At 42.5% G+C, this 27,851-nt stretch overlaps 2 protein-coding genes across 2 annotated transcripts; both read left to right on the top strand.

The window, feature by feature from the left end:
• The first annotated feature begins 719 nt into the window (after window positions 1–719).
• BRK1 (BRICK1 subunit of SCAR/WAVE actin nucleating complex) lies at window positions 720–10,452 on the top strand. The gene is made up of 3 exons (XM_077857829.1): window positions 720–894; window positions 9,486–9,568; window positions 9,811–10,452. Exons 1-3 carry the CDS (start codon window positions 777–779, stop codon window positions 9,835–9,837), a joined length of 228 nt encoding a protein of 75 aa, XP_077713955.1. The 5' UTR covers window positions 720–776; the 3' UTR covers window positions 9,838–10,452.
• A 10,271-nt stretch (window positions 10,453–20,723) lies between these two features.
• Window positions 20,724–27,550, top strand: VHL (von Hippel-Lindau tumor suppressor). The gene is made up of 3 exons (XM_077857828.1): window positions 20,724–21,131; window positions 22,306–22,428; window positions 25,233–27,550. Exons 1-3 carry the CDS (start codon window positions 20,792–20,794, stop codon window positions 25,427–25,429), a joined length of 660 nt encoding a protein of 219 aa, XP_077713954.1. The 5' UTR covers window positions 20,724–20,791; the 3' UTR covers window positions 25,430–27,550.
• Window positions 27,551–27,851: the final 301 nt, after the last annotated feature.

Below are 27,851 nucleotides of genomic sequence, written 5' to 3'. Positions count from 1 at the left end.
AGCACCTCGGATCAGGGCCTGAGCCTAAGGCAGACGCTCAACCACTGAGCCACTCAGGCGTCCCTGGTTTTTTTTTTTTTTTTTTTTTTTTTTTTTTTTAATAACGTTACAAAGGGCACCTTTGTGCTTAAAGTCTTTTTTTTTTTTAATTTTTTTTCAATGATTTTTCTCAATGAAATAATTAGGTCAAAAAAGTCCGAATTTTTTTTTTGACAGCTCTTGCTATCAATTTACAAATTGCCTTCAGGAGTTGTGCCAGTTTACAGTGTGACCAGCTATTTAGGAGCCTATCAATTTCCCCTGGGCCTCTCCATCACTGGGTGCCATTGTTTAAACAACAAAAAAAAATGTTTTGTTCATTGGATGGGTCCAAGGTGGGGAATCATGTTGTGCTGCTGAAAGCCATTTTTAAAATGAGTCGTACTTAATGCGTCTTAATCGGCGACACACGGCCAACTAAGTTTGGAGCAACTGACCGAGCGAGCGTCTCGCGGTCCCGCGCCCGCTAACGACCCAAACCGCGGGCGACCCGGTCTGCGGTGCGCAGGAGAGGCGCGGCGCGTGCGCACTGCCCCCTCCCCGGCCGCCTTCTGGCGACTTTTTTCAGGGGCGTGGAGCAGAGAGAAAACGCACGCGAGGACTTGACGTCGCGCAGGCGCATCACAATGCCCGTGGATTCGTGGGTGCCAAGGGATGGGCGTGGGCTGGCGGCGCAGGCGCCCTGGCGGCCTGGAGGGTCGCGGCGCCTGCGCAGTGGCTCTCTTCAGGCGGCAGCCATGGCGGGCCAAGAGGATCCGGTGCAGCGGGAGATTCACCAGGACTGGGCGAACCGGGAATACATTGAGGTCATCACCAGCAGCATCAAGAAGATCGCGGACTTTCTCAACTCCTTCGGTCAGCGGGCGAGCAGGGGGCCGCGGGGGTTGGGTAGGAGGCCGCTCGGGCAGTTTGGCGAAGGCGCTGAGAAGCCTTGAAGGGGCTTGCCCCGGGAGCCCTGGGCGCTTGCTGGTTTCCGCGTCCTTTGCAGCCCACCTTGCCCCTCTCGCCCGGATCCTTAGGCCTCACCGGGCAGTCCCTGTAGGGTTATCCTGCGCCGGGCTGAGCTCCTCGGCTTCATTGCCGTCACCAGCAGATCCATTAGCAAGCCTTGCCCTCTCCCCGACTCTATAGAGGCAGCTGCATCCACAGCCTCGTCTTCGGTAGCCTCCCTGCTTCCTTTGTGACCCGCTTCCCTTCCAGTTCCCGCTTTGCACTTAGGGTGCGTCAGTCACGACGCAGCCACAGCCGTGTCGCTGCCCTCGTGTGAGTTTCTTGAGGCTTCCGCATCATTGTCAGGATCTCTTGAGCGCCATACCGTTGAGTCGCCTCTTCTGTCTTCCGGTTTTGCTGCGCTGAGAGTGGTGGGAGATGAGGCCAGATGTAAGGTCACGGAGAGCTCTGTATTGCTGCCACTAGCCAGCAGTAGGTATTGCTTCTGCTTCTAGCAAAATCTTTCCTAGGCATGGCGCGCTTGTGACAGATTCTTTCTGTTTTGTTCGTGTCCTTCTGGACAGCAAACCTGTAACAGACTCCCATCTCATGTGCTCCAAGTGTTTCCTTAACAGAACTGGGCACTGCGTAGACTTAAGTAATCACAAGGTGTAAGGATGACATCTAGTGATCTTTTTCCAACTAGTGTGCTTCTGTTCCACTAATTCAGCAACAAGCAACGAAGATTAAGTAGGGGAAACCGATGTATTTAAAAAAAAAAAAAGATTTTAAATGAATTAATTATTTTCCAGCTGGAGAACTGATGCATCCTGAGGAGTAAGGTAAAAGAGCATGAATTTTCTTAGAAAGCATCAGCAAGAGAAACCAGATCTCGGTAGAAAGCGCTCTCAGGTACTCTGGAGGACACAGAATAAGAATCATTTCCTGCTTTCAAGGAATTTCTGTCTTGCAAATGAAATAATGACAGTTTCAGAACATCGGTTTTGTATTAATATATATCCTTATAAAGTGTGTAGGACTATAATTTTGATGAGTCTTAGTATGATGGATCTTTCTCACCAGGGAATGACTGAGGGTAGTTACTGAAAAGAATAGTATAGAGTCATATGAAAGAATAGTATAGAGACGCCTGGATGGCTCAGCGGTTGAGCATCTCCCTTCCGCTCAGGGCGTGATCCCGGGATCCAGGATGGAGCCTGCTTCTCCCTCTGCCTGTGTCTCTGCCTCTCTCTCTCTCTCTCTCTCTCTCTCTCTGTCTCATGAATAAATATATGAAATCTTAAAAGAAAAAGAAAGAATAGTATAAGTATGTCATTGATACATATTCACACACATAATTTGGTATAGAGGTTGTAGTAGGGAATGGTAGTCAACATAGATCTCGTATATCCTGATATCTTTTAAGGACTATGAGCAAAGGAGTATGGTTTAGTGAAAAAGATACATGGATTTTTGGAGATAGACTCAAGTTCAGAGGCTAGATTAATTGATTTGAGTGAACTGAGACTATTTACCCTACTATTCAGATAATCTGGGTTTCTTTCCTCAGTTTTTTTCTTTTTTCCTAAGTTCTATGCAAACTCTTTCAATACTAGTTTTCATAATTGGTTTCTCCTACTTTTCCTGGAGAGCTTGAACTATTATTGGAGGTTGTTCACAGCATTATTTACTCATAACATTTCTTCAGACAAAGGACCATGGAAGAGAAACCAAAATATTTCATGGTAGTAGAAGGATGCTTCTTCCAGAAGGAGGATCCTTCCAGAAGGATCTTCTAGGAGAAGATCACGGCTTGAGATTTGGCTTAGTTAGGAGAGGCAGTGGAAAGTAGTTGGAAAAATCACTGACATGGAGAGTTTTAACCTTAAAAAGCAGAATTAAAAGATTTCACCTATCTGGTAAGATCTGATCTATACACACAGATTATCTAAGCAAAGTATTAAGAACATCAACTAAATCAAAAAAGCATCTAAAATAACAAGTCATAGGGCGCCTGGGTGAGTTAGTCAGTTAAGCTTCCGGTTTCAGCTCTGGTAGTGATCTCAGTGTCGTGAGATGGAGCCCCAATTTGGAGTCCCTGCTCAGTGCACAGTCTGCTTAAGATTTCTCTCCCTCTCCCTTTCCCTCTACCCCACCCACTCAGGCGCATGCCTTTTCTTTCTCTCTCTCTCTCTCTCTCTCTCTCTCTTTCTCATAAATGAATAAATTTTTTAAAAAGTAAATTAAGCTGGGGCTGTTTTTCAAAATTTAAAAATGATCTAGCACAAGTCCCCCAAATTTGGATCTGGGTAATGTAATAACTTCATTTCTGAGCACTGAGTTGTATTAATGAACCTTTTTTTTTAAAGGATTTATTTATTTTAGAGAGAGAGCGAGCTTGAGTGAGGGTGGAGTAGAGGGAGTCTTTTTCTTTTTTTTTTTTTTTCTTTTTTTAGATTTTATTTATTTATTCATGAGAGACAGAGAGACACAGGCAAAGGGAGAGAAGCAGGCTCCATGCAGGGCCTGACATGGGACTCAATCCTGGGTCTCCAGGATCACGCCCTGGGCTGAAGGCGGCGCTAAACCGCTGAGCCACCCAGGCTGTCCCGAGGAAGAGATAGTCTTAAGTAGACTCTGCTGAGCTGGAAGCCCAAAATGGGGCTCTGTCTCAGGATTCTGAGATCATGACCTGAGCTGAAATTAGGATTTTTTTTTTTTTTTTTTTTAGATTTTATTTATTTATTCATTAGAGACAGAGAGAGGCAGAGACACAGGCAGAGGGAGAAGCAGGCTCCACGCAGGGAACCTGATGCGGGACTCCATCCTGGAACTCCGGGATCACACCCCGAGCCAAAAGGCAGACACCCAACTGCTGAGCCACTCAGGCGTCCCCTGAAATTAGGATTTACACCACCCAGGTGCCCCTATATTAATAAACTTGTAAATCACATACATTTATCTTTGACATAAATCTTGGTAATTTATGATCTACAGTCACTAGATTTATAGTGGATGAGTCTCGGAACTGACCAAAAATTGAAGAGTTTGAGATTAGGATTTGCAAAAGAGAAATGTCTCTTGTATTGCTTTATAAGCAAGGAAATCCCTGCACTGAAATTTTATCAAATGTGTGAGTCACATTTTATGGTCAAATAGAGAATAAAGACTTTTCTTTTTGAGATTTCCAACATGTCCTAGGCTGAGGAAGTATACACACAAAATTCCAATCTTAAGGAGCCAGAAGAACTAGTTAGCGTAGGCCATTATTCTCCCTTAAAGTGATGCTAATGGTCTAATGTTGGGAGTGATTGCTAGATGGTTTTTGAAGATGTTAGATAATTAATTTAGTCCATTTATTTATTTATTTACTTTTTAATTTAGTCCTTTTAAAGGAAAGGACAATTATTACAATTAAGAATGGAATTATAAGGCAAGGTTAGAAGCTAAAGCAATGTGACTCATCAGTCAGGTATACCTGAGGCAAGTTCTTGAAGATTGACATTATCACTGATATGAGTGTAGACAAGGACCAACAGGCTGAGAAACTTGAACAATCATGAAACACTTGAGACACTGTCTTGGCATTGAATAACTCAGGGTGAGCATGGGGCGGGGGGATAACATTTTCCCACTCCAGGCCCTTTGTGTGACCCCTCAGTTCTGAGGTGTATGTGTAGGGCTTAGACTGAGTTTGTAATACTATGATTTGGTGGTTCAGAGTTTTGTTTTTTTGTTTTTGTTTTTTTTTAAGATTTTATTTATTTATTCATGAGAGATACAGAGAAAGAGAGGCAGAGACATAGGCAGAGGGAGAAACAGGCTCCATGCAGGGAGCCCGACGTGGGACTTTTTTTTTTTTTCCCTCTCCCCCGACCTGGGACTTGATCAGGGACTCCGGAATTATGCCCTGAGCTGGCAGATGCTCAACCGCTGAGCCACCCAGGCGTCCTGGTTCAGAGGTTTAATAGGAATTTACTTTGAGGGCAGTCTTTGAAAATGGCAGCAATTCAGGGCTCCTGGTGCTCAGTCAGTTAAGCTTCTGCCTTCAGCTCAGGTCATGATCTTGGAGCCCTGCATTGGGCTCCCTGCTCAGTGGGGAGTCTGCTTCTCCCTCTGCCTCTGCCCTCCACTCATACTTTCTCTCTCTCTCTTTCTCAAATAAATAAATAAAATCTTAAAAAAATAAAATAAAATGGCAGCAATCCTACAGTTCTCACCCTGAACACAGAGAGTCTTGTAGGCTATGTGGTTTGGAGAGGGAACAGTTTTTCCAAGCTAGCTAGTGACTTTCTGAACAGCTTTTACTCTGTGATTCCTTCCAACTGGTGAGAGTAATTATATTGGTGGACCACTTGAACCTGAGGCTCCACAAATCATGAGGCAGTGATGACATCCTAACACTGGCCTGTTGTGTACCTTGAGTTGTGAAGTTTCTAAAAATAGATTGTCACAGATGATAGCTTTTTATTTTTGTACTGTTGTACCTGATTCTAAACCTGATATGCACAAAGAAGTGTAACAAAAATAATAAATGTGGTTTTATTTATTGTTTGTTTGTTTAAGATTTTATTTATTTATTCGTGAGAGATAGAGAGAGGCAGAGACACAGGCAGAGGGAGAAGCAGGCTCCATGCAGGAAGCCCGATGTGGGACTTGATCCCAGGTCTCCAGGATCAGGCCCTGGGCTGAAGGCAGGCGCTAAACCGGTGAGCCACCCAGGGATCCCAATGTGGTTATTTTTAAATGTCAGTTTTATACTTAGCCAACAAGTATAGCATGCCTGTTATGATCCCAGCTGTGTGTCACATCCTCTGAAAAAGAAATAAAGATAAATGGACATGCTAGCCACTCCTGAGAAATTTAGAATGCTGTCAGAGAAGCAAGCCTTAACAGCAACAAGTCAAGAGAATGACAGTATTGATTTTTGTAGGCTAAGGTTATGTGCACTAAGAGTTCAGAGGAGCTGATAACTGGCATTTGTCAGCAGTGGTAATGGATACACCATCAAAGCACCCTGACAAGAATGACTAGTTATCTTCATTTAAAGTCTAAAGATAATATACTCCTAAATGCACTCTGGTTTGATTTGTTCAGCTGCTGAATGCCTTCGAAGTGTTTTGCTTGAATTAGTATGTATTTCTTGGGATCTGAAATATGATCAAAGTTTCTGGAGTTTAACATTTTATATTTCCCAACAGTGCTTATCCATTTAGGCCAGGAATGTAGTGTTGTTCTTGGATTCTGATTCACAGCCAGATCGACAGAGCTAGAACAGAACAGCCATCCAGGAAGGAACCCTCCTTCTCACCACCCCACCCCTGCAGATAATTCTGGCATGTCTCTTTTTATGGGAAATGACAGGTTGTTAGTGATAACATTCATGCTCTTACTGAGTAGCATACATGATGTGCCTCTGAGCTTCTAAAAACCAGATTGAGAGAGACTTGATCCTGTTGGGCATTCCTGGCAGTGGTAGTGTATCTAGGAAAAGGAGCGTGCTGAGGTCCTTATACTCAAGCTAGATCTAAGAAAGAGAAGAAGCAGCACTAGCAGGCAAACAACATAATTTTTTAAAATATTTTTTCTTTATTTATTTATGATAGTCACACACACACAGAGAGAGAGGCAGAGACACAGGCAGAGGGAGAAGCAGGCTCCATGCACCAGGAGCCCGACGTGGGATTTGATCCCGGGTCTCCAAGATCGCGCCCTGGGCCAAAGGCAGGCGCCAAACCACTGCGCCACCCAGGGATCCCCCAAACAACATAATTTAAAAGAATAACAAATTTCCAGAATTGGTGAATCTATAGAGACAGAAAGATTAATGTTTACCAGGGGTTGGGGTGAGACTGAATGGAGAATGACTGACTGCTAATTGGTACAAGTTTCATGCAGGGATTATGAGGATGTCCTAAAATTAGATGATGGTGATGGTTGCACAACTTTGTTCTAAAAACCATTGAATTGGGATGCCCTGGGTGGTCAGTGGTTGAGTGCCTTCCACTCAGGGCATGATCCCGGGTCTAGGGCTCAAGTCCAACATCGGGCTCCCTGTGAGGAGCCTGCTTCTCCCTCTGTCTATGTCTCTGCCTCTTTCTCTGTGTCTCTCATGATTAAGGAATAAAATCTTTAAAAATAAAAATATTTTTAAAAACTCACTGAATTGTAAACCTCAAGTAATATGAACTTCATGCTATATAAATTATATACCAATAAAGCTATTTTTAAAAAAGAGACAAATAGCAGTGAAGATGGGTGAGTGGGAAACGATCTAGTATGGAAACAAAAAGCAAAAAAGGAACCAGAAAGTGGAAGAGTCGGGCTATAAGCAGATTTTAAGAGAGGTGGGGAATAAATTACAACCCCAGGGGTTCATAAAGATGGTATCAGGCAGGGTGTGTGGTGGGAGAGTACCATCCTGGGCAGTAAGGAAACTAGACTCCAAACTCAGCTGTGCTATTGTTTTGTCCCAGCAGTTATCCAAGATGGGCCTTAGTTTCCCCACTATAGAATTAGTGGAATCACACTGGAGCCAATCTTTTGTTCCACTAACATAGCAGAATCCATAATTGTTTTCTCAAAAACATTTCTGTGCCAGGCAAGATACTCGTTACAAAAATTAGTAAGAGTCCGTTCTAGTGGGATAACAAACATGTAAATAAATGATAAATTACAAATACATAGATATCATTTGGCTAGGTAGCGTAAACAATTTAAGTCATTAAATATTCAAACTTGTAATAATGAGTTGTTGAAAAGATGCCTTAGTTTTTGTTTTTTTAGTGACTCGTTAAAAAGATGCAAACGTGTAATTTTTAATGGCCATTTTAATAGTCTTTCATAAATACACCATACTTTATGAAACTATTCCTATGTAATAGTGGTGAATGTTCCTGTTTGTTAAATCTGTATACAAAGGGGGAAATGTGACCTAAGACCAAGTACATAAGTAATTTATAAACTAGAAATTCAACCATAAGTGTACAGCAGAAGGAGAATTCTATCTATCTGGCAGAGACGTCTCAGAGATCCAATTTGAACTGAGCCTTGAAGGAGAATGTTTAGACCGGCAAGATGAGTTAGATGTAGATGTGGACAAGTGAAAGTTGAGGCAAGAGCCGGTGTAGGAGGATTTGTCAAAATGGATGTGGACATGCTTTTACATAACAGGAAAGAGATGAAAAGGAAGTGTGAGCTAAGTGTTAAATCATTGTAAATGGAAGAGTGTCTCGGAGAGAGGGTATTTTAGACTTAAAAAATGAAAATTATTGAGGATGACCGAAAATTATTGACGATGTTGGAGGAGGTAATAGGAGAGAATTAGCTTGTCTGGAAACCTTTTTCTCCTGTTGAGGATGGTTGGGGAAAGAGTAGTCAAGTGGTTTCTCTTAGAGAAGTTGGCAGAGGAAAAGGTATTTTAGGGGAAATCTAGGTATCATTTTGGATAAGATGGTGAAAGATGATTGGACAGGGTAAAGGAAGAAAAGGGATTTTGCTGTTTTCTACAGATGGACTGTGGGCTCCAACGAGTATTTTGATGTTCTCCCAAGTTTTCTCTTCTGCTGAAATGCCTGTGCAGATATTGATGACATTTTTAAGTACTTTCCAAGAGCAAAAGCAGTGAGGCTTCCGTGAGCTCAGAAACATGGGCGCCTTTGCTCCTCTCCATCGTCACTGCTGCTTTCATGGCCTCTGTTTTTCTTCTCTCTTGAGATTATTTTCTTCCTGTTGTCCCTTCCCCTCTCTTGAAACTCTTGGCTTGTGTATTAGCAAATAGTAGTTGTAGAGTTTTGGCGTGTTTTCTATTGCTGCCATAACAAGTTTACCATAAATGTAGCTGTTTTTATCACAAAAGTTTACTATTTTACAATTGTGTACAGTGGAATTCCAACATCACTTCACAAGGCTAAAATCAAGATGTCAGCAGAGCTGCCTTCCTTTCTGGAGACTCTAGGAAAGGATCTGTTTCCTTGCTCATTGGGTTGGTGGCAGAATTCAGGTTCTTGTGGTTGTAGGACTGAGATCTCTGTTTCTTTGCTGATATCACCTGAGGGCCCTTTCCAGCTTCTCATTGTCTTTGGCATCCTTTGGCTCATGGCCTTCTTCCTCCACCTTTCCTGGTTTATCTCTACTTTTGCTTATGGATTTGTGATTAGATCCTGTTGATCTGGATAATCCAGGATCTCAAGGTCCTTAACTGTAATCACATCTGCAAAGTCCCTTTTGTCATGTAAGAAACATACTCACTCGGGGATTAGGGCATAGACATCTTTGGGGGTCCTTATTCTCTGCCTACCACCCTTGGTAGGAAGTTCAGCAGATCTATTCTAAGCTCCTAATACAATTCTTACCTCTTCTCCATTCCCCTGCTTTGCTCACCTGCTCCCATTTATGCTCTGTGTGATGTATCATTTCTCTTCAGCTAGGGGCCGTGTGTGTATGTGTGTGTGTGTGTGTGTGTGTGTGTGTATTTGGAATGACGTAAATCCTGAACATCAGTCTCCTTTTACCAGATATGTCTTGTCGTTCAAGACTTGCAACACTAAACGAGAAATTGACAGCCCTCGAGCGGAGAATAGAGTACATTGAAGCACGGGTGAGTATGTCGGAGAAGCCTCGTGAGGCTAGGCAAGGGCCGTGCAGAGAGAATGTGCGTTTCCACTTGTTGCTGAAATAAACCTGGAAGCGGTAACAGGCTTGGAGAAGTTAATGGGTTTGAACCAGGTTTCTGGGACTCCAAAACTGTTGTCTTCTACCACTCCCTACTACCTAGGATCTATAAAAATATATTTTTTTTAATGCTTTTGAATTTATCTAATTGTCAATTTCCTTTGACAGGTGACAAAAGGTGAGACCCTCACCTAGAACTATGCCATGCTGCTGCTGGGAAGTTGCTTTATGGAACACAGGCCGACGTGGGAAAGGCCCCAGCAGCCTCAGCTCCTTCCTCTCTTCTTAAAGAGCAACAGGGCTTATTCTTGTTTTTCTTTTTTCAAAAGTGTGGCCTTTGGGCTCTGCCATGTACATCGACGTGTGATGTGGCATGTGGGAAGAAGTCCAGGGGAACTCTTGGAACCAACATTAGGCATTTTACCTTTTGAGTAACGTTTTGTAGAACTGTTCATCATTGTATTTGAAGCGCTCAGAGCCAGATGCCTGGGACTCTTTGTTAAGGTCCTCTCCATCTCTCTCTCTCAGACTTTCCTTACAGCTCTCATTGCCTCTGCATTGATTCTATAAACAGTCTTTGTCTCCTTTCCACCTTTGGCACGGGGGGTGGGAGGCAGTCCTGGCTGAGACACTTACGCCCCGGCAAGGTGGCCATCAGAGAATGTCGTTGCTAACCTACCAGTTTCTTGTCCTTTGGGGGAGGTCAAGGCCGGGCCTCCACTTGGCTTGAAGCGTCATTTTCAGAATTTTCTTTCTGTCACTTGGGGTATCTTTGCCTCTCATATTTCCCTAATAAACTCCTCAACTTTATCTGAGTGCTGTGATTATGGTGGGGAGAGGAGCTAGAGATGGGGCTCACCCATTCCACAGAAATCTGATGTGTGGGATGAGTATTCTAACATAAAACTTTCAGATGTATCTCTTTGATCAAAGCCCAGATCAAGCTTACCAGCTGGAGCCCTCCCCCCCACATTAGCACTTTGAGCTGACTAATAATTCATCTTGGGAATCATCTGGTCATTCAGCAGATGTTTATCAGGTGCTTACTATATAGGCTCTAATAAAAGATAGGCATTGAGTTAGGTGCGAAGCTTACAGTCTATTGAAATACCAGCATCCACACAATTTAACTGCAACCTAGGGCAGCCTGTGAGTTTTATCTGGTAAAAGCTAAATGTTTATTTCTTTTGAAAAAGCAAATAGTTTAAACAGAAGAGTCTAAAACTTTTCACTCTAGCATCTAAAGCTTGCTATAAACTTATGCCACCCTACTTTTAAAGGTTTATTTCTTATATAGAATCTCCATTTTAGTCACGTAGAAGTAGTCATACTCCATGCACACAAATTTCCCCTGTTCAAGTCATATTTGCTGTTCTAAGGCTAACTCAAGTCACACCTCTTCCAGAAAGATCTCCTGGACTCGACTCTTTCATTCAGTACTGCCCTTTCCCTTTTCTGAGTCCCTCCCGTCCCACCCTGTCATGCTGACATTGCACTTGAACTCTGAATGTTCCCTGACGTAGTACCTGGTACTACATGGGATAGCCCATATGTGCCCCTTGCCCTGTACTGCCCTGCTGGGTGCCTTGCTGAAGGCAGGTGGTCAGTAAACTGACTTGGAGAGCCCAAGCTTCTTCATATTGTCACATCTCTTTAGAACCTCTGCTGAGGCCTTTGGAAGACCATTTTTAAGTAGTACCTTTGTTTAAAAATAGGATTTTATGGTGGAGACAAACTCAATATCCTTTCCTTTGAGATATGTTGCTTTAGAACATTATCAAACTCATCAGTAGAATGCTTTTAACAGTCACTTGAGTTCCTTATTCATAATAGCTCAGGATGAAGTAAGTGCTTCTAAAGTGCAAGTTTTAGGTCGTCTGGGGCTCCATCTGTCAATTTAGCAGACATTTGTTGAGTTCCTGCTACATGCAAGGACTACACCATGAGATTGTGATAGGGGCAAAAGTGATGGTAACCAATATAGGCACGAAAAAGCCTTCCTTTAATGAAATCACTTGTGAAAATGTTCAATAAATTCCGTGTGGTTGCATAGATGTCAATCTGTTATTTATTGATATCAAAGTAACATTTCTAAAAATTGTCCTAAGTAATAGCATGTCGCTAATGATAACCTGCTGGTTGTAAAGAGAACAAATGGTAACATTTGATGTGGGCAATGAGTGAGCCCAGCCTCCTACTAGTTAGTAGTAACCCCTTCATCACACCTGGCACTTTAAGGTATCAGAGTACTTTACTGTGTTATCACTCCCATTATAGAATGAGGCTCTGGTTTGCACAAGAATATGTAACTGATGTTATCTATACTTACTGAGTGTTATCATGTGCTAGATGTGCTAATTGCTTCATGTGCTTTATTTTGTGTAATCAGGCCCTAAGGAGTAGGCATTCTTATTTCCCTGTAAGAGGTGAGGGACTAGTTTAGAGAGGCTAAAACTTGTCCAAAGTCCTACGAAGTAAGGGAAGGTAAGGAATTAGAACCTAGATCTACCTGGGTCAAGCAGTTCTAACCATTCTTCTATTCTCAGTGTGGCATATAACGAGATCTAAAATGTATTGTCTCATTCCTAATCCAGTGCCCTTTCACTGTCCTCACCTGAGACACTGGAAGCAGATACACTGCTCTGTTGATTTTACACGCTCCCACACTTCTTTTTGTGAAGAAAGCCTCATAGGTTGTCCTTGCTGTGTCTTGCAAACACTGTTTGCATTCATGTCTATATTGTCTAGTTTCACTTCTCACAGCTTCCTTTCTCTGAAGGTTTAATTGTATGCTGTATTTTCTGGAAGCCTTGCCTAAGGAATTTAATCAACTCTAGCTATCTTTGGGTCTAGCCAAGAGAAGCAACTACATCCCCCTTCTGAAAGGCCTTATCTGGTCATGCCCCAGAACTGGAATTTTACTCTTAAGTCCTACACATCTTTGCTCACAGGTCATTGCAGTCCATAGTGTTAGGCTAACCAACCATTTATTTTCCTCCTGAGGTCTTCAGTTTATAGAATAATAAGGACATTTGTCCTTACTGAGGATGATAAAATTTATTTTACATTTTAATCTACATTTACTAAATCATTCTAGTTTCTTTTTTTAAAAACTGTAATGTTTAATCCTTATAACAAAACTAGGGTGTTGACAGGGTAATTATTTTGACTTGGACTGTAAGAAGACTGAATTTCAGAGGTGTTAAAATTGCCCAGATTTGCTAAATTCAGATGGTTCTCAGTCACCTCCTCAAAATGAAAATTTAGATTGAGTTCATTTTCTTCTGAGGTTAGACCTAGGAAAGTTATCCACGTGGTGCCTCCTTTCCTTATGAAATCTTAATGATCTCTCTTTTTTTTTTTTTAAATAAGATTTTATTTATTCAAGAGAGACAGAGACATAGGCAGAGGGAGGAAGCAGGCTTCCTGCAGGGAGCCTGATGTGGGACTTGATCCTAAGACTACAGGATCACACTCTGAGCCAAAGAGAGACACTCAACTACTGAGCCACCCAGGCATCCCAAATCTTAATGATTTTTGAAGAAGGATAATCCTGAAGAACTTTCATATTTTCTAATGTAAGTAGGAAATGAGGTAAATATGACACATCTCAGCCATCCATAGGAACCTTCAAGAGAAACTCTTTATTCTTTTATACTTGGAAGTGTTTTCTCCCTATAATTTGGTTTAATCTTACGTTTATTAAAAAACTAAAAATAGATTTGAGCCAGTGAGCTATTAGGCATAAATGGATTACAAATCTCTTGATAATAAAGCAGTTTCCAGTCTCTTGACCCTAGATTTCAGAAGCAGGAAGAAATGGGGAACTGATGTTTTTGGTATTAGAAATGTACCAAGTTCTGTTACTCTTGTTACTTACCTAGTACTTTGAGTTTACCACCTTTATTTCATGAGTAAAGCATGTTTGTGAATAGTATTTGTTACTGTAGGCCATGCTGAATGGGACAGAAAGCCTATTGTTCATTTCTAGGTTCCTTCTCAGCATTTGCACTCCGTTTCACACTGTTGGTTACGAGGAAATATTTGCCTAAACTTGGCTCTGGAGAATGTGAGTTGGGACTTAGTCTGGCAGTTTGCAGACAGTTGGTGCCATTAGTAACTGTAAGAAAATACAGCTGCTTTCTAAAGACAGGTGTGGCTGTCAAGTAGGTTATACAACAAAATCAGATTGATTTAGGGCTCTCAGGTTTATTTTGTTAAGAAAAGCTAACCTGTATACTAAATTTTCCAAAGGTTAGGATTGGCTAGAAATAATACAACTTTAAGATGAGAAAGAATTTTAGGGATCCATCTAGTATACTGTTGCTGTTTTAGAAATGAATAAACAAGCCTAGACAGGTTGTGTGATATATCCATCCACTTAACTGGTGGTCAAGCCAACACTAAAAACCAAGTCTCCTTAATCCCAATTAGTACAGAGTTATTCAAGGACTCCCACATTTCTGTTTTTTGTGCAATGCTGGTCCTTTATCAGCCTCTCCTTGGATCTCATTGACAACCTAACAGAGCAAAAGGGCAACTGTCATGTTTAGCTAAGTGTTACCCATTGGAATAGGTGTTTGCATTGAACAACTCCAGGGCAGTTGTTTGCTCTGATTCTTTTGGTGCCTTTGGGTTTGTTGAGACTACCAAGGGTGAGGTGGGTATTGTGCCTTAATCTGCATCTCCCACCCATAGCATTTAAAAAATTATTTTATTGTGAAACAAGTTTCAGGCTCATAGAAAAGTTGTAAAGTTGTAAGAATAGTACAAAGAATATATATATATATGTGTGTGTATATATATGTATATGTATACATATAACATTTTTGAATTGAGATTATTTTATCTGCAAATTTGAACTCATTTAATGTGATAATCCCAGTGTGACTTGAAGAGTACACATGTACACAGGTGCCTGGCTGGCTCAGTCATTGGGGAACATGTGACTCTTGATTTCAGGGTTTTGATTGAGTTTGAGCTCCACTTGGGTATAGAGATTACTTAAAAATAAAATCTTAAAAAAATACACGTGGACAATAAATGCATTATAAGGGGAAACATTAACACCATATTTTTAGAGGATGTCCAATAAATAATTTATTTTGACTTTGACAGACATTTTGCCTCAGAAGTTGTTTATTAATACACTGTATGACTACAATACATGAGGCAGTGAAGAAGATAAAATGGGGAGAAGCACACAGGGTGTCTAGGAGCATATAACATAGTCATTATGCACTGTATTCACTGTATTTTCCCATGAAAGCCAAAAGACACCCAAATGACATGTGTATAAAAACCGCAGGAAAAAAAGATAAAGGAACAATGCAGCATCAACTTTATTAAATAGGGGAAAATATTACAGGCTACAATTTTATTATTTGTGGGAATCAAGTTTTCTGTTTTTTGGCTATTTTTAAATTTTTTTTTTTTTTTTTTTTTTTACCATTGTAAAAGTAATATACCACATGTAGATTATGGGTATCTACAAGTATATGAGAAGCACTAAAAATTGGCTTGGATAAAAACTATCAAAATTCAACAATAAAAACTAATAAGTGGATAAAAGACCTCAAAGAGGATAGCAAACAAGCTCATGAAAAGATAATCAAATTGCTAGTCACTGGGGAAATACTAAACCCTTAGTGGGTTACCACAATGTAATTTATTAGAATAGCTAAAACTTTTTTAAAAAACAAAAAAACCTAATAGTACTAAGTGTAGGCAGGGATATGGAACAACTGAAACACTTTTGAATTGCTGGCGAGAATGCAAAATGGTAATAGCCACCCTAGGAAGACAGATTAGCAAATTTAGCAATGTCTGATGAAGCTAAACATACACTTAACATATGACCCAACAAACTCACCCCTAGGTGATTCTCAGGAAAAATGAAAATGTGTTTACACACAACACAATCTGTATATAGATGTTTATAGCAGTTTATTCATGATTGCTAAAAACTAGAAACAACTCAAATGTCCTTCAGTTGGTGAGTGGATAGTGGAATACCATTTGGCAACAAAAAGGAATATGCTGTTGGATACATACAACACCATGGATTAATCTCAAACTGATAATGCTAAGTGAAAAGCCAGACTATGTACTGTATGATTCCATTATATGACATTCTGGAAAACACAAAACTATGGACAGAGGATAGATCATTGGTTGCCAAGGCTTAAGCCTGGAGGTAGGGTTTGGTCACAGCATCTTTGGGGGATATTCTGTATCTTAATTGTGGTGATGGTTATATGACTTGTCTATACTCAGATCTATACACTAAAATGTGAGTTCTATATGTAAATTTAAAATAAGCTTGGAGAAGAAATAGCCTGGATAGATACACATGCAACTTGTAATAGTTGTCCCTGGGAAGGAGGGAAAGGGGACCAGAGAGGAATTAAAGGGGATTTTAGCCTCACCATATGTTTTCTTTAGAAAAAAAAAAGTAAATATGACAGCATACTATTAAATTTATAGGGTAAGTTTATCAGTGTTTGCTTTCTTATACTTATTTGTATTTTTAATTGGCCAAAACATAAACCAAGCAAAATATATCCTCCTAAAGGAAAATTCAGAGAAGACATTAAAGTAGAAGGGGGAAGAAGTCACCAGTTGTATTAAAACATTTGGGTGTATTTCCTCTGTTCCATCTCGTCATGTTTGTTTTTGCATAGTGGAAAGTGTAATATAATGTAAGAACAATACAGCCTGTAGTTTTAGTTTTACTTGGTATATCCTAAATATGTTTTTCTTCCTCTTAAATGATCTTCATAAATATTATTTGCAGTGATGTAATGTCAATCTTAAGGCCTGCAACTGCTCTCATTTTACAGTTGTAGGTATTTTTGTATTAAACTGGTGTTTCACTTCACTAACACGGAAGCACGTATGAGGGTATGTTTGCACGAATCCTGTAAATTACGACGTCTCTGAGCCATTGTAATTTAATAGGAAGTCCTATCTTTCCTTGGAGTTTTCCTCCACAAATGTTTCCATGTACTTCATGTTCAGTACAGCTGGAGGTCCACATCCCTGCTGGTCACTATCCTGCTGGAAACCATCAGGATACACCAGCTCTTTGTATAATGTATTTTCAAGGAGAGCCCATGGCAAAATCACCCAGCTTCTGGTGTTCTTTTGTAGATTTGTCTGACTCCTTAGATTAACTCATGCCATCATTTTCGCCAAGGCAGGAAGTGGTGAACCTCTCTAATCCAGCACTCTCCTCTGATCACCTTCTTTACACCCTAATATATGCTTCCGTTTCTTTAATTGTAAACTGGAGATAATGACACAGCTTTAATGCATGTGGAATGCTTAGTATAGTGCCTGGCACTTGATAGATTTTTTTCCATTCTTCGTGAAGTTCATCTTTGAGTTAAAAGAAACCCTCTGAACCCTGCTATTTCTATGCTCCTTCTGCTCTCAGAATCTGTTCCACATTACTGAACGTTTTAATTAGAGTTGCATACCATCTTCCTTGATTACTAGATCTCCAGCCTTCCATAGCACCACATGTAACTTTGTGTGTGTGTCTGTGACCCTCATTGAAGTGCTGTGAAGGCAAGAACCAAGACTTCTCTGCATTGTTCTCAACGCTTAGCAGAATACCTGGCACATAGTCCCTCAATAAATACTTATGGAATAAATGAAGGAATGAGTGTTTGTACTTTGTAGTTTTAATCTCCTAGAAATAAACTTCTCATTTCCTGTATTCTCACTTTAGTCCTCTTCACATAGTAGGTCTCATGATTTTTCCCTTTTTACCAGACATCCTCAGTTTTTAAGAATTGACTTACATCAAGTGCACCTATCTCTACTGGAAGAACATGTGACTCTTGATCTTGGGGTCATGAGTTTGAACCCAATTTTGGTTGTAGAGATTACTTAAAAATAAACTTTAAAAATATTTTAAAAAGAGGGCAGCCTGGGTGGCTCAGCAGTTTAGCGCCGCCTTCAGCCCAGGGTGTGATCCTGGAGACCCAGGATCAAGTCCCATGTCGGGCTCCCTGCATGGAGCCTGCTTGTCCCTCTGCCTGTGTGTCTACCTTTCTCTCTCTGGCTCTCATGAATAAATAAAATCTTTTAAAAAAATAATCTAAACCTCTTCTGCTTTTGCAGATTTGATTGAGAACAGCTGCCGAGGAGTGTAGACAAGCAAAAAGTTTATGCCTTTTGCCATTTCTTCTAAATGTTAGGGCCATAGTGCTGGTCTATAAGCTTAAGTCTTTGTACCTCTTTGGCTTGGGGCTTCAGGTGGATTCTCAGTAAGTGGTAGTCCTGTAGGGGTCCTGGGCTTGAAGGCAGTGGGAATAAAATCAAGAAGCAAGCTGGAATGGGATATCTGCCTATAAGCCTTTATCTGACCTCCAAGGTGGATATTTTTGTCTGATGGAAGATGGGAAGGGAAAACTCTTAGGTCCATCTTCAAAGTTCATCCCGGATATAACTCCTTTTTGGGAAGCCTTGCCTGAATTCAGGTCCAGCAAACCACTTTACACCTTGTTCTTTTACAACCAATATCATACTCTCATGATATTTCTTGTGTGTTTGCCCAGTATAGCCTGTGAAAGTTTTCAGGACAGAGACAGTGTGTTTATAATGTTAACTGTTATTTGCTGAGCACTTTCCATGTGCTAGGCGCTTACCACTTTCCACTTAACACTTGTCCACAGTTTTGTGACCTAATTCTTAAAAATGAGCAAAGTCTCAGATTTTTTTTTTAAAGATTTTATTTATTCATGAGAGCTAGAGAGAGAGGCAGAGACATAGGCAGAGGGAGAAGCAGGCTCCCTGTGGGGAGCTCAATGTGGGACTCCATCCCCAGACCCCAGGATCACGACCTGAGTCAAAGGCAGACGCTCAACAACTGAGCCACCCAGGCGTCCCCAAAGTCTCAGAGAATTTAAAGAATTTTGCCCAACATCACATATCTGAGGCTACATGCAGACTGAGAACCTAGGTGAGTGTGAATTTCAGAGGGCACACAGACTGCAATCTTGAGTGTTACTCCCGTTTCAATTTTCTTTATTTTTATTTTTTTAAGATTTTATTTATTCATTCATGAGAGAGACACAGAGAGAGGCAGAGACACAGGCAGAGGGAGAAGCAGGCTCCATGCAGGGAGCCCATCGTGGGACCTGATCCTGGCTCTCCAGGATCACACCCTGGGCTGAAGGCAGGTGCTAAACCTCTGAGCCACCTGGGCTGCCCTCCATTTCCTTTTTTTTTTTTTTTTTTTCTGTATTTTTTTTTTTTTATTGGAGTTCAATTCACCAACATATAGCATATCACCCAGCGCTCAGCCCAAGTGCCCCCCTCATGGTCCATCACCCAGTCACCCCAACCCCCTGCCCACATCCTCTTCCACCACCCCTTGTTCGTTTCCCAGAGTTAGGAGACTCTCATGTTCTGTCACCCTCACTGACATTTCCCGCTCATTTTCTCTCCTTTCCCCTTTATTCCCTTTCACTATTTTTTATATTCCCCAAATGAATGAGACCATATGTTAGTCCTTCTCCTACTGACTTACTTCACTCAACCTAATACCCTCCAGTTCCATCCACATCGAAGCAAATGGCGGTATTTGTCATTTCTAATGGCTGAGTGATATTCCACTGTATACATAAACCACATCTTCTTTATCCATCATCTTTCGATGGACACCGAGGCTCCTTCCACAGTTTGGCTATCGTGGCCATTGCTGCTATAAACATCGGGGTGCAGGTGTCCGGGCGTTTCATTGCATCTGTATCTTTGGGGTAAATCCCCAACAGTGCAATTGCTGGGTCGTAGGGCAGGTCTATTTTTAACTCTTTGCGGAACCTCCACACAGTTTTCCAGAGTGGCTGCACCAGTTCACATTCCCACGAACAGTGCAGGAGGGCTCCCCTTTCTCCACATCCTCTCCAACATTTGTGGTTTCCTGCCTTGTGTGAGGTGGTCTCTCATTGTGGTTTTGATTTGTATTTCCCTGATGGCAAGTGATGCGGAGCATTTCCTCATGTGCTTGTGGCCGTGTCTATTAATCCTTCTGATCATGTCCAGAGGAAAGTTGGTTTGACAATTAACACTTGGTATTGGGATCCCTGGGTGGTGCAGCGGTTTAGCACCTGCCTTTGGCCCAGGGCGCGATCCTGGAGACCTGGGATCGAATCCCACGTCGGGCTCCCGGTGCATGGAGCCTGCCTGCTTCTCCCTCTGCCTGTGTCTCTGCCTCTCTCTCTCTCTCTCTCTGATGTGACTATCATAAATAAATAAAAAAAATTAAAAAAAAAAAAAAAAAAAGATGACCTTCTTTCTAAAAAAAAAAAAAAACAAAACAAAACACTTGGTATTTAACACCTAACCTTTGGCCAACTAGTTGAACCAAGAAGAGCAGGCTCAGGGCTTTTGACAGACCACAGATAAAGTTTAGCAACTTGTTTCCTTTGAACTTGGTGCCACTGTACTCTTCGTGACAAATGAGACTGAATTTCCACTGATGGTAGTAATATAAAATTACTTAACTGCTTTGCGTTATGCATAGAATGAAGACCTTTAAAAGGAAGCTTTAAACACTGATAATACTTCTCGCCTCCTCAGACCGCTTCTGGGTGGCTGTAGGAAACTAGGAAGAGAAGGAAATTTTGTCTTTATTATGCTCTTTTACACAAAAGTCGAGTTTTGTGACCCAAAATGGAGAGAAACGAATAAGAAAATGACTAAGTAAATAATAGTGCATATAGTAGGGAGAATATGGCATACACCAGGAAGGTATCAAGAGAATGAATGAAACTAAGGAACTGCTGTGTCAAAAACATATTGGTGCAAAAAAAATAAAAACCCACCCGATAGAGGACACCCGCGGAGGAAGCGGCCTAACACCAGCCTCCGCCGCCTGTGCGCGGGGTTCCCGCGGCCGGAGGCCCCACCTGCGCTTGCGCACAGTTTCGAGCCGCCATTTCTGCCACAGTAGCCCGTCCCCCCGCCCGAGAGCGCGCGAAAACAGCGCGCACGCTTGCGGGGCCGCGCACGCACGCACGCACGCACGCAGCACGCCCGCGCCCCGCCCCGCCCCGCCCCGCCCCGCCCCGCCCCGCCCCGCGAGGCCCGCAAATCCCCGGCGGCGGGCCTCGCGTTGTCTAGGCTCCGGGAGGTAATGCCCCGGAAGGCAGGGAGCGTGGAGGAGGCCGAGGCGGGCGCCGAGGAGGTGGGCGCCGAGGAGGTGGGCCCTGAAGAGTCCGGCGGGGAGGAGTCTGGCGCGGAGGAGTCCGGCCCGGAAGAGTCTGACCCGGAGGAGCCGGGCGCTGCGGCGGAGATGGAGGCCGGGCAGCCGCGGCCGGTGCTGCGCTCGGTGAACTCGTGCGAGCCGTCCCAGGTCATCTTCTGCAACCGCAGCCCGCGCGTCGTGCTGCCGGTGTGGCTCAACTTCGACGGCGAGCCGCAGCCCTACCCGACGCTGCCGCCGGGCACGGGCCGCCGCATCCACAGCTACCGAGGTAGGCGGGCCGCGGTCGCCGGGCCCGGCCCCCCTCCGCCGCCGGGGCCCCCCTTCCTCCCGGGGCGCGGCGAGCGCCTGCTGGAGCCCCCCGAGTTTGTGACAGATGCAGTTGGACGCTACTAGTAAGTGGCAGCTAATTCTTCAGGCGACTGGGTAATTCTCATTTGAGGGGCTCTTCCCGTCACACATGTCGGTTCCCCCTGAAAGTGCTGCCTGCCTAATGCCCGCGTGTGCCCAGTGGGCCGGGTCCGCGTAGGGTCCCCACGTCCCAGGGGAACCCGGGCGGGGGCGGGGACTGACGGAGGCGTCAACGGGTAACCTGCCCGGGACGGGAGGGGCGTGTCATGTCCCTTGGGGAGCGCCTCCCGGAGCGGGCCGCGTGCGGGGCTGACCCAGCGAGAGGAGTCCGCGGGGGGACCGGCCTGGGTGGACAACACCTGCAGTCCAGGGGGGAGGACAAGGCACCGGATGGCGGGAGACGAAGCCCGAAAGGTTTATCCCCCCTGGGAAGAAAAGGGGTGTTGAGTTTTTAGGCAGGTCAATGACAGCGACTGATTGATTGAAGAGACTTTATTTATTTATTCTTGAGACACTCAGAGACACAGGCAGAGGGCGAAGCAGGCTCCTCACATTTGATCCCTGGATCTGGGATCACCCCCTGAGCAAAAGGCGGACACGCTCAGCCGCTGAGCCACCCAGGCGTCCCTCTTTTGATTTTTCATACAAGAGATTCGTTTAGTCTTTGACTACCGAACTTACCTTTTTCCGGCTGGCTTTTTCTCAACTTGATGTTTTTGCACCTTTTTTTTTCCTTGAGAAGCACAGATGTAAGGAGTTAGTGAAATTATTTTAGTTTGCAGTGTTTGGTGTGATTTGCAATTCATGTTTGCTGTTTGATCATGGTAGCAGAAAAGGCATGGTATTTGGAGCCGCAAGTACATGCTCTTTTTTCCTTACTGTCCCTTTTCCCTTGACCAAGTTACTTGGCTTTTTTTAGAGCTCTTCTCATATGTAAATAGATCTGTTGTGACAATTGAGTAAGATAATATTATTTGTTGGAAGGGTTTTGTTCAATATTTAAGCAGAATGAGAGGCGGGTACTTCAGTGTCAGTCAAGGAAGATGCAGAAAATGGGTGTGTAGCTACATAACAGCCTCTGCTTATTTTAACAGGTCACCTTTGGCTCTTTCGAGATGCCGGGACATATGATGGGCTTCTGGTTAACCAAACTGAACTATTTGTGCCATCTCTCAATGTTGATGGACAGCCAATTTTTGCCAACATCACACTGCCAGGTACTGATGTTCCATCTTTTAATTTTTTTTATTATTAAAAAAAAATATTTTTAAAGATTTTTTTTTATTTGAGAGGGAGGTGGGGATTGAGCGCAGGAGAGAGCACAAGCAGTGGAGAGGGAGAAGTAGGTTGCCCACTGAGCAGGGAGCCTGAGGTGAGGCTCAATCCTAGGACCCTGGGATCATGACTGGAACCAAAGGCAGCCACTTAACTGACTGAGCCCCCCAGTGCCTTCCCCTATCTTTTTAAAAAGATAAGACTGGGGGCTCCTGGCTGGCTTAGTTGGTAGATAGAGCATGTGACTCGTGATTTCATGGGAGCGAGTTCAAGCCCCACATTGGGTGTAGAGATTATTTAAAAATAAATAAGTAAAAATAATAAATAAAAAGATAAAACTGTTGTAATAAGTAGGAATAAGCCACTTGGAGGCGCCAGATCTTTAGTGGTTTTTACTGGATGCTAGCCAAGTTAGCCAACCTTTCTGTGTCCTATTTTCCACCACAAATAAAATGGAATAAATTTGTATCCTCTATATTGAACAGAGATGTTGTGGTTTCTCAGAAGCTCTTAGGGCTTGTCAGAAATGGGCTAAATTAAAATATCTGATTGTAGGGGGGGCACCTGGCTGCCTCAATTGGTAGAGCATGTGACTCTTGGTGTCAGGGTTATGAGCTCAAGCCTCACATTGGGGGTAAAGATTACTTACAAATTTTAATAAATAATAAACAAACATCTGATTGTTGAATTATGAATTCATTTTTGTTTACGCTGCCTTAGAGAAGAAATATGCTCTGGAGTCTTAGAAGAAGAATAAGGTATAGAGAATGAGATACCATGTCTTTCAGTGTCATAGCTTTTTTTTTTTTTTTTTTAATTTTATTTATTTACGATAGTCACAGAGAGAGAGAGAGAGAGAGAGAGAGAGGCAGAGACACAGGCAGAGGGAGAAGCAGGCTCCATGCACCGGGAGCCCGACGTGGGATTCGATTCCGGATCTCCAGGATCGCGCCCTGGGCCAAAGGCAGGCGCCAAACCGCTGCACCACCCAGGGATCCCTTTTATTTTTCTTAATTTGACAGAGGGAGAGGGAGAGAGTGCACACAAGTAGGGAGAGCAGCAGGCAGAGGGAGAGGGAGAAGCAGGCTCCTTGCTGAGCAGAGAGCCTGACATGGGTCTTGATCCAGGGACCCTGGGTTCGTGACCTGAGCACAATGGCAGACACTTAACCAACTGAACCACCCAGGCACCCCTAGTGTTGTATCTTTTTTTTTTTAAAAAAAACATTTTATTTATTTACTCATGAAAGACACAGGGAGAGAGAGAGCGCGCAAGACACAGGCAGAGGGAGAAGCAGGCCCCATGCAGGGAGCTCCTGGGTCTCCAGGATCAGGCCCTGTGCTGAAGCCAGGTGCTAAACCGCTGAGCCACCCGGGCTGCCCGTGTTGTATCTTTTAATGTTATTTAACCCACTCAAGCTCACAGTGCCAAACGGGGTAAAAAAAAAAAAAAAAAAATCACCAAATTGAACGTTAACATCATAGTTTACTGTTTGTTTAAAACCCAATTAATTTTAGTAGGTTGAACCCAAAGAAACTGATGGGTTAAAAAACGCCAAGTACAAGGGTGTCTGACTGGCTTAGTCAGTGGAGCAGCAACTGTTGATCTTGGGATTATAAGTTTGCCTCCCAAGTTGGGTATAGAGATTACTTAAAAATAAAATCTTAAGTAAAAAACAAAGACAAACCCAAATACCTATAGCTTCATAAGGTTTATTTTTTATTATTATTTTTTTAATTCATTTATGATAGTCACAGAGAGAGAGAGAGGCAGAGACAGGCAGAGGGAGAAGCAGGCTCCATGCACCGGGAGCCCGACGCGGGACTCGATCCCGGGTCTCCAGGATCGCGCCCCGGGCCAAAGGCAGGCGCCAAACCGCTGCGCCACCCAGGGATCCCGCTTCATAAGGTTTAAACTGATATGTATGTATGGATCCCATTTTAAGGAAAAAAGTTCAAAAATTGATAAGGCAAAATATACTTTTATCAATTTATATACTTTTATCAATTATACTTTTATCAATTTAACTCAGGACTTATCAATTATACTTTTATCAATTTAACTCAGGACTTATCAATTTTAAATTGATAAAAGTATATTTTGCCTTATAGGATGCCCTTAAAGAGTAGATTCCCCAGTGAGTTTAACATAGAATTGGAGTTCCTCAAAATCCAGTTGCAAAATTTTTTGGTTATCTATTGCTGTGTGACAGCGACTCCCAAGCTAACAATTACCTTTTTATTCATAATTCTACAGTCTAGGCTGAGATCAGGTAGGTGGTTATTCTGCTCATTGGTGGCCATTTGTGTGGCTGACTGCTGGCAGGTTGCCTGGGGGCTGGGCCTCTCTCCCATGCATTCTCAGGGTTCTTTCCTCTTTGTGTAGTCTCTCCTGCAGGGTAGCTCTGGGCTTCTAAGAGTGTAAAAGTGGAAGTTGCCAGGGCTTCTTAAAGGCCAGTTTCAGAATTGGCACAGTATCTGTCACTTCACCCACATTGATTTAGTTTAAATGAATCACAAGCTCAGCCAACTTGTAAAGGGAAATGACTACACGAGGTCATGTGTACCTTGAGTTGTCCATTAGGGCCAGCACATTACACTCTGCCACATGCATGTACTCCCTTTATTTGCCCAAAGTAAAGTCCATCTATAGTAAATGGAATTGCTGTGGTTGGCAAAGCCTCTTGCTCATCCATTGTCCCAAGGCCTGAATCTGCTCCTGAGGATTTGGTTTTCTGCATTTGCAGTGTATACTCTGAAAGAGCGGTGCCTCCAGGTTGTCCGAAGCCTAGTCAAGCCTGAGAATTATAGGAGACTGGACATCGTGAGATCCCTCTATGAAGATCTGGAAGACCACCCGAATGTAAGGAAAGACCTGGAGCGGCTGACACAGGAGCATATTGAAAATCAGCGAATGGAAGGGGAGACTGAGGATTTTAATTGAAATTTGCACTCCTGAGTCTCAGCCTTTGATGGTACTGACTAATCTTGATCTATATTTAGGACTGGTCACTTATTCTCACTTATTCTCACTTATTCAAGGTGTCTCATTCTCAGAGTAAAAAATCCTCCATTGCTTAAAGGAAAGTTAACTGACTGCACTAGGCATTATGATGTTTCGGGGCAAATATCACAAGATGTAACTTAATGCCTGCCCCTTCTAGAAGTATTCTTCAAATAGTTGCGTTTTTGCCTCCTAGTAAGTCAGAAAAGTTTCTATGTAAGGACTTCTGTGTAAGTAATTCAATAAGAATTGCAGCATATTCTTTAATTGTAAGAAAGCAGTGGCATCTGCTTTCAATTGCTGTGTTGTGGTTGGTGATGTGTCTGTCTCCTGCTTTGAGAAGACAGAGATGTCCTTGAGGCAGGGACAAGTCTGTCTCCTCTTTTGAGACCCCAGTGCCTCACACATTATGAGCCTTCAGTCAGTGTTTGTTGAATGAACAAACCAGCAGATACTTTGGTAGAAAGTGTTTGAAGGTTTTGCCCTTTTTTGGGGGGTGGGGAGGTGGGTACCTTACAACGTATACAGTAAACAAATGTTTTAAAGGGAATCACTTTTATAGGAAGCACTTTTTATAACTTTCTAAACTTTGTGCTTTTCTCTGCCCACTGTTATTGTAGTTTATTTTGTTTCTAAACCAGGATTAGCTTTCTATAGTTATTGTGGTGATCGCTTTTTTGAAACTTGACATATGCACAGAAGATAGGAGAAAATAGGTGTTCTCTTGTTTAGTTGTAGTATTAAGGAGCTACTACTGTATTGTAAATAGGTTTTTGCTAAGTGTGAGTATTTCTGTTACTTTTTGTAAATCCTCTTTCTGTTTGGCTTAGCATTGTTTTGTTTTGTTTCCTTAAATGCTGGCAGTGTTTTAACCAGGGGCCAGCAGTGTTGGGGCAGCAGGGACCACTAAGGGGAGCCACTCATTGGCTCATCTGGACTTGCAGGGCTGCCTGGTTCTGCATTTTTCATCAGACAGGAGGATCTGGTGACACTTTACACCTGGCTGGGGAGAGGCGGAAGCCCTCTACCTTTTGGAAGTTACTCATAATACACAGTGGATTCAGGGAGTAGCCTGGAATGTTTTATAGTTTTATAAATGTACAAATCCTTTCTTATAGGCTGGACTTAAATTGATTAACTGAAATTCAAAAGTTCTATCAGGCTTTCTTTTTTGGTAACTAATAGTTAAAAAAAAAAATTGCCCCCAATTGAGAAAATTTTGGTAAAGACAGTAAAGTAAAAGAAAAAAAAAAAATCAGTGCAGATACACTACTTGAATACAGCCCCTAACATTTTGACTTTTGGCCTTTTTAGGGCATCTTTTGGTTAGTTTGGTTTTACATAGTTGGGATCATATAGAATATAACAGTTTTGTATTCTACCTTCTAAGTCATGACTTTATAACTGAATGTTTTCCCATGGTAATGTAGACATTAGTGCAGTCTTCCTTTTATAAACAATGCGATATTTCTTGGTATCTATAGTTTCTGTACTAACCTTTGAGCACAATTCCTGTGCTCGGAAATAAGCGTGAAGTAAGACAATGCCCCATGGTTTCCCTAGACTTTGTTTCACCTAATCTTAATCCCCTCTTGGAATATTCAATTAACAAATTGGCCGTTGTTTTTTAAGCATGCTGTAGTACTCAGTGACATGCCCCTTGGTGTCTGACATGTTACTGAGCTGTTGGGTGGGAAGGAAGAAATGCTGGGGAACAGGCAGCAGTGTGTGTCCGAGGGTGGGATGGGTTGGGGGATGTCAGGAAGTCTACTGTTGCTGGATTCGTTCACTGTTGGTTTTAATTTTTTTTTTTAAACTTGTCTTTGTGTCCAAATGAGATTCGTGTTCCTCCTGTGAAAACATGCAGTTTGAGTACTGTGTTTTTTATGTTGTCCAAGAAGGATTGAAAACCTGTAGCATGAATAATATATATTTTTCATTTGAAATTTTATGATTGTATTAAATGTATTGCTCCTAAAAGACTGTGATGTTTCCTATTTCAAGTTTAAAAAAAAAAAAAAGCTGTTCTTGAATACATTAAATGGTGCTGAGCAAAGGAAATAGGTTGGGTGTGTTGGTGTGGCTCTGTTGTGAGAGAGCTGTGTTTCTGTAAAGGCTTATGTGGGGAGGGGTGTTGCAGACACAAGCACTTGTCTTCATGCTCAGCCTCTTTCCAGCCTTGATTTCTTTTATTTTTTGTTTCTATTATTTTTATTTTTTTATTTTCCTTTTTAATTAAAAAAATTTTTTTTAAAGATTTTATTTATTTATTCATGAGAGAGAGGCAGAGACACAGGCAAAGGGAGAAGAAGCAGGCTCCATGCAGGAAGCCCGACGTGGGACTTGATCCCAGGACTCCAGG

Source organism: Canis aureus, chromosome 19 (assembly GCF_053574225.1).
Source record: "Canis aureus isolate CA01 chromosome 19, VMU_Caureus_v.1.0, whole genome shotgun sequence".
NCBI lineage: Eukaryota > Metazoa > Chordata > Mammalia > Carnivora > Canidae > Canis > Canis aureus.
The sequence above is the reverse complement of the archived record's forward strand: the minus strand, read 5'-3'. Positions and strand labels throughout refer to the sequence as shown.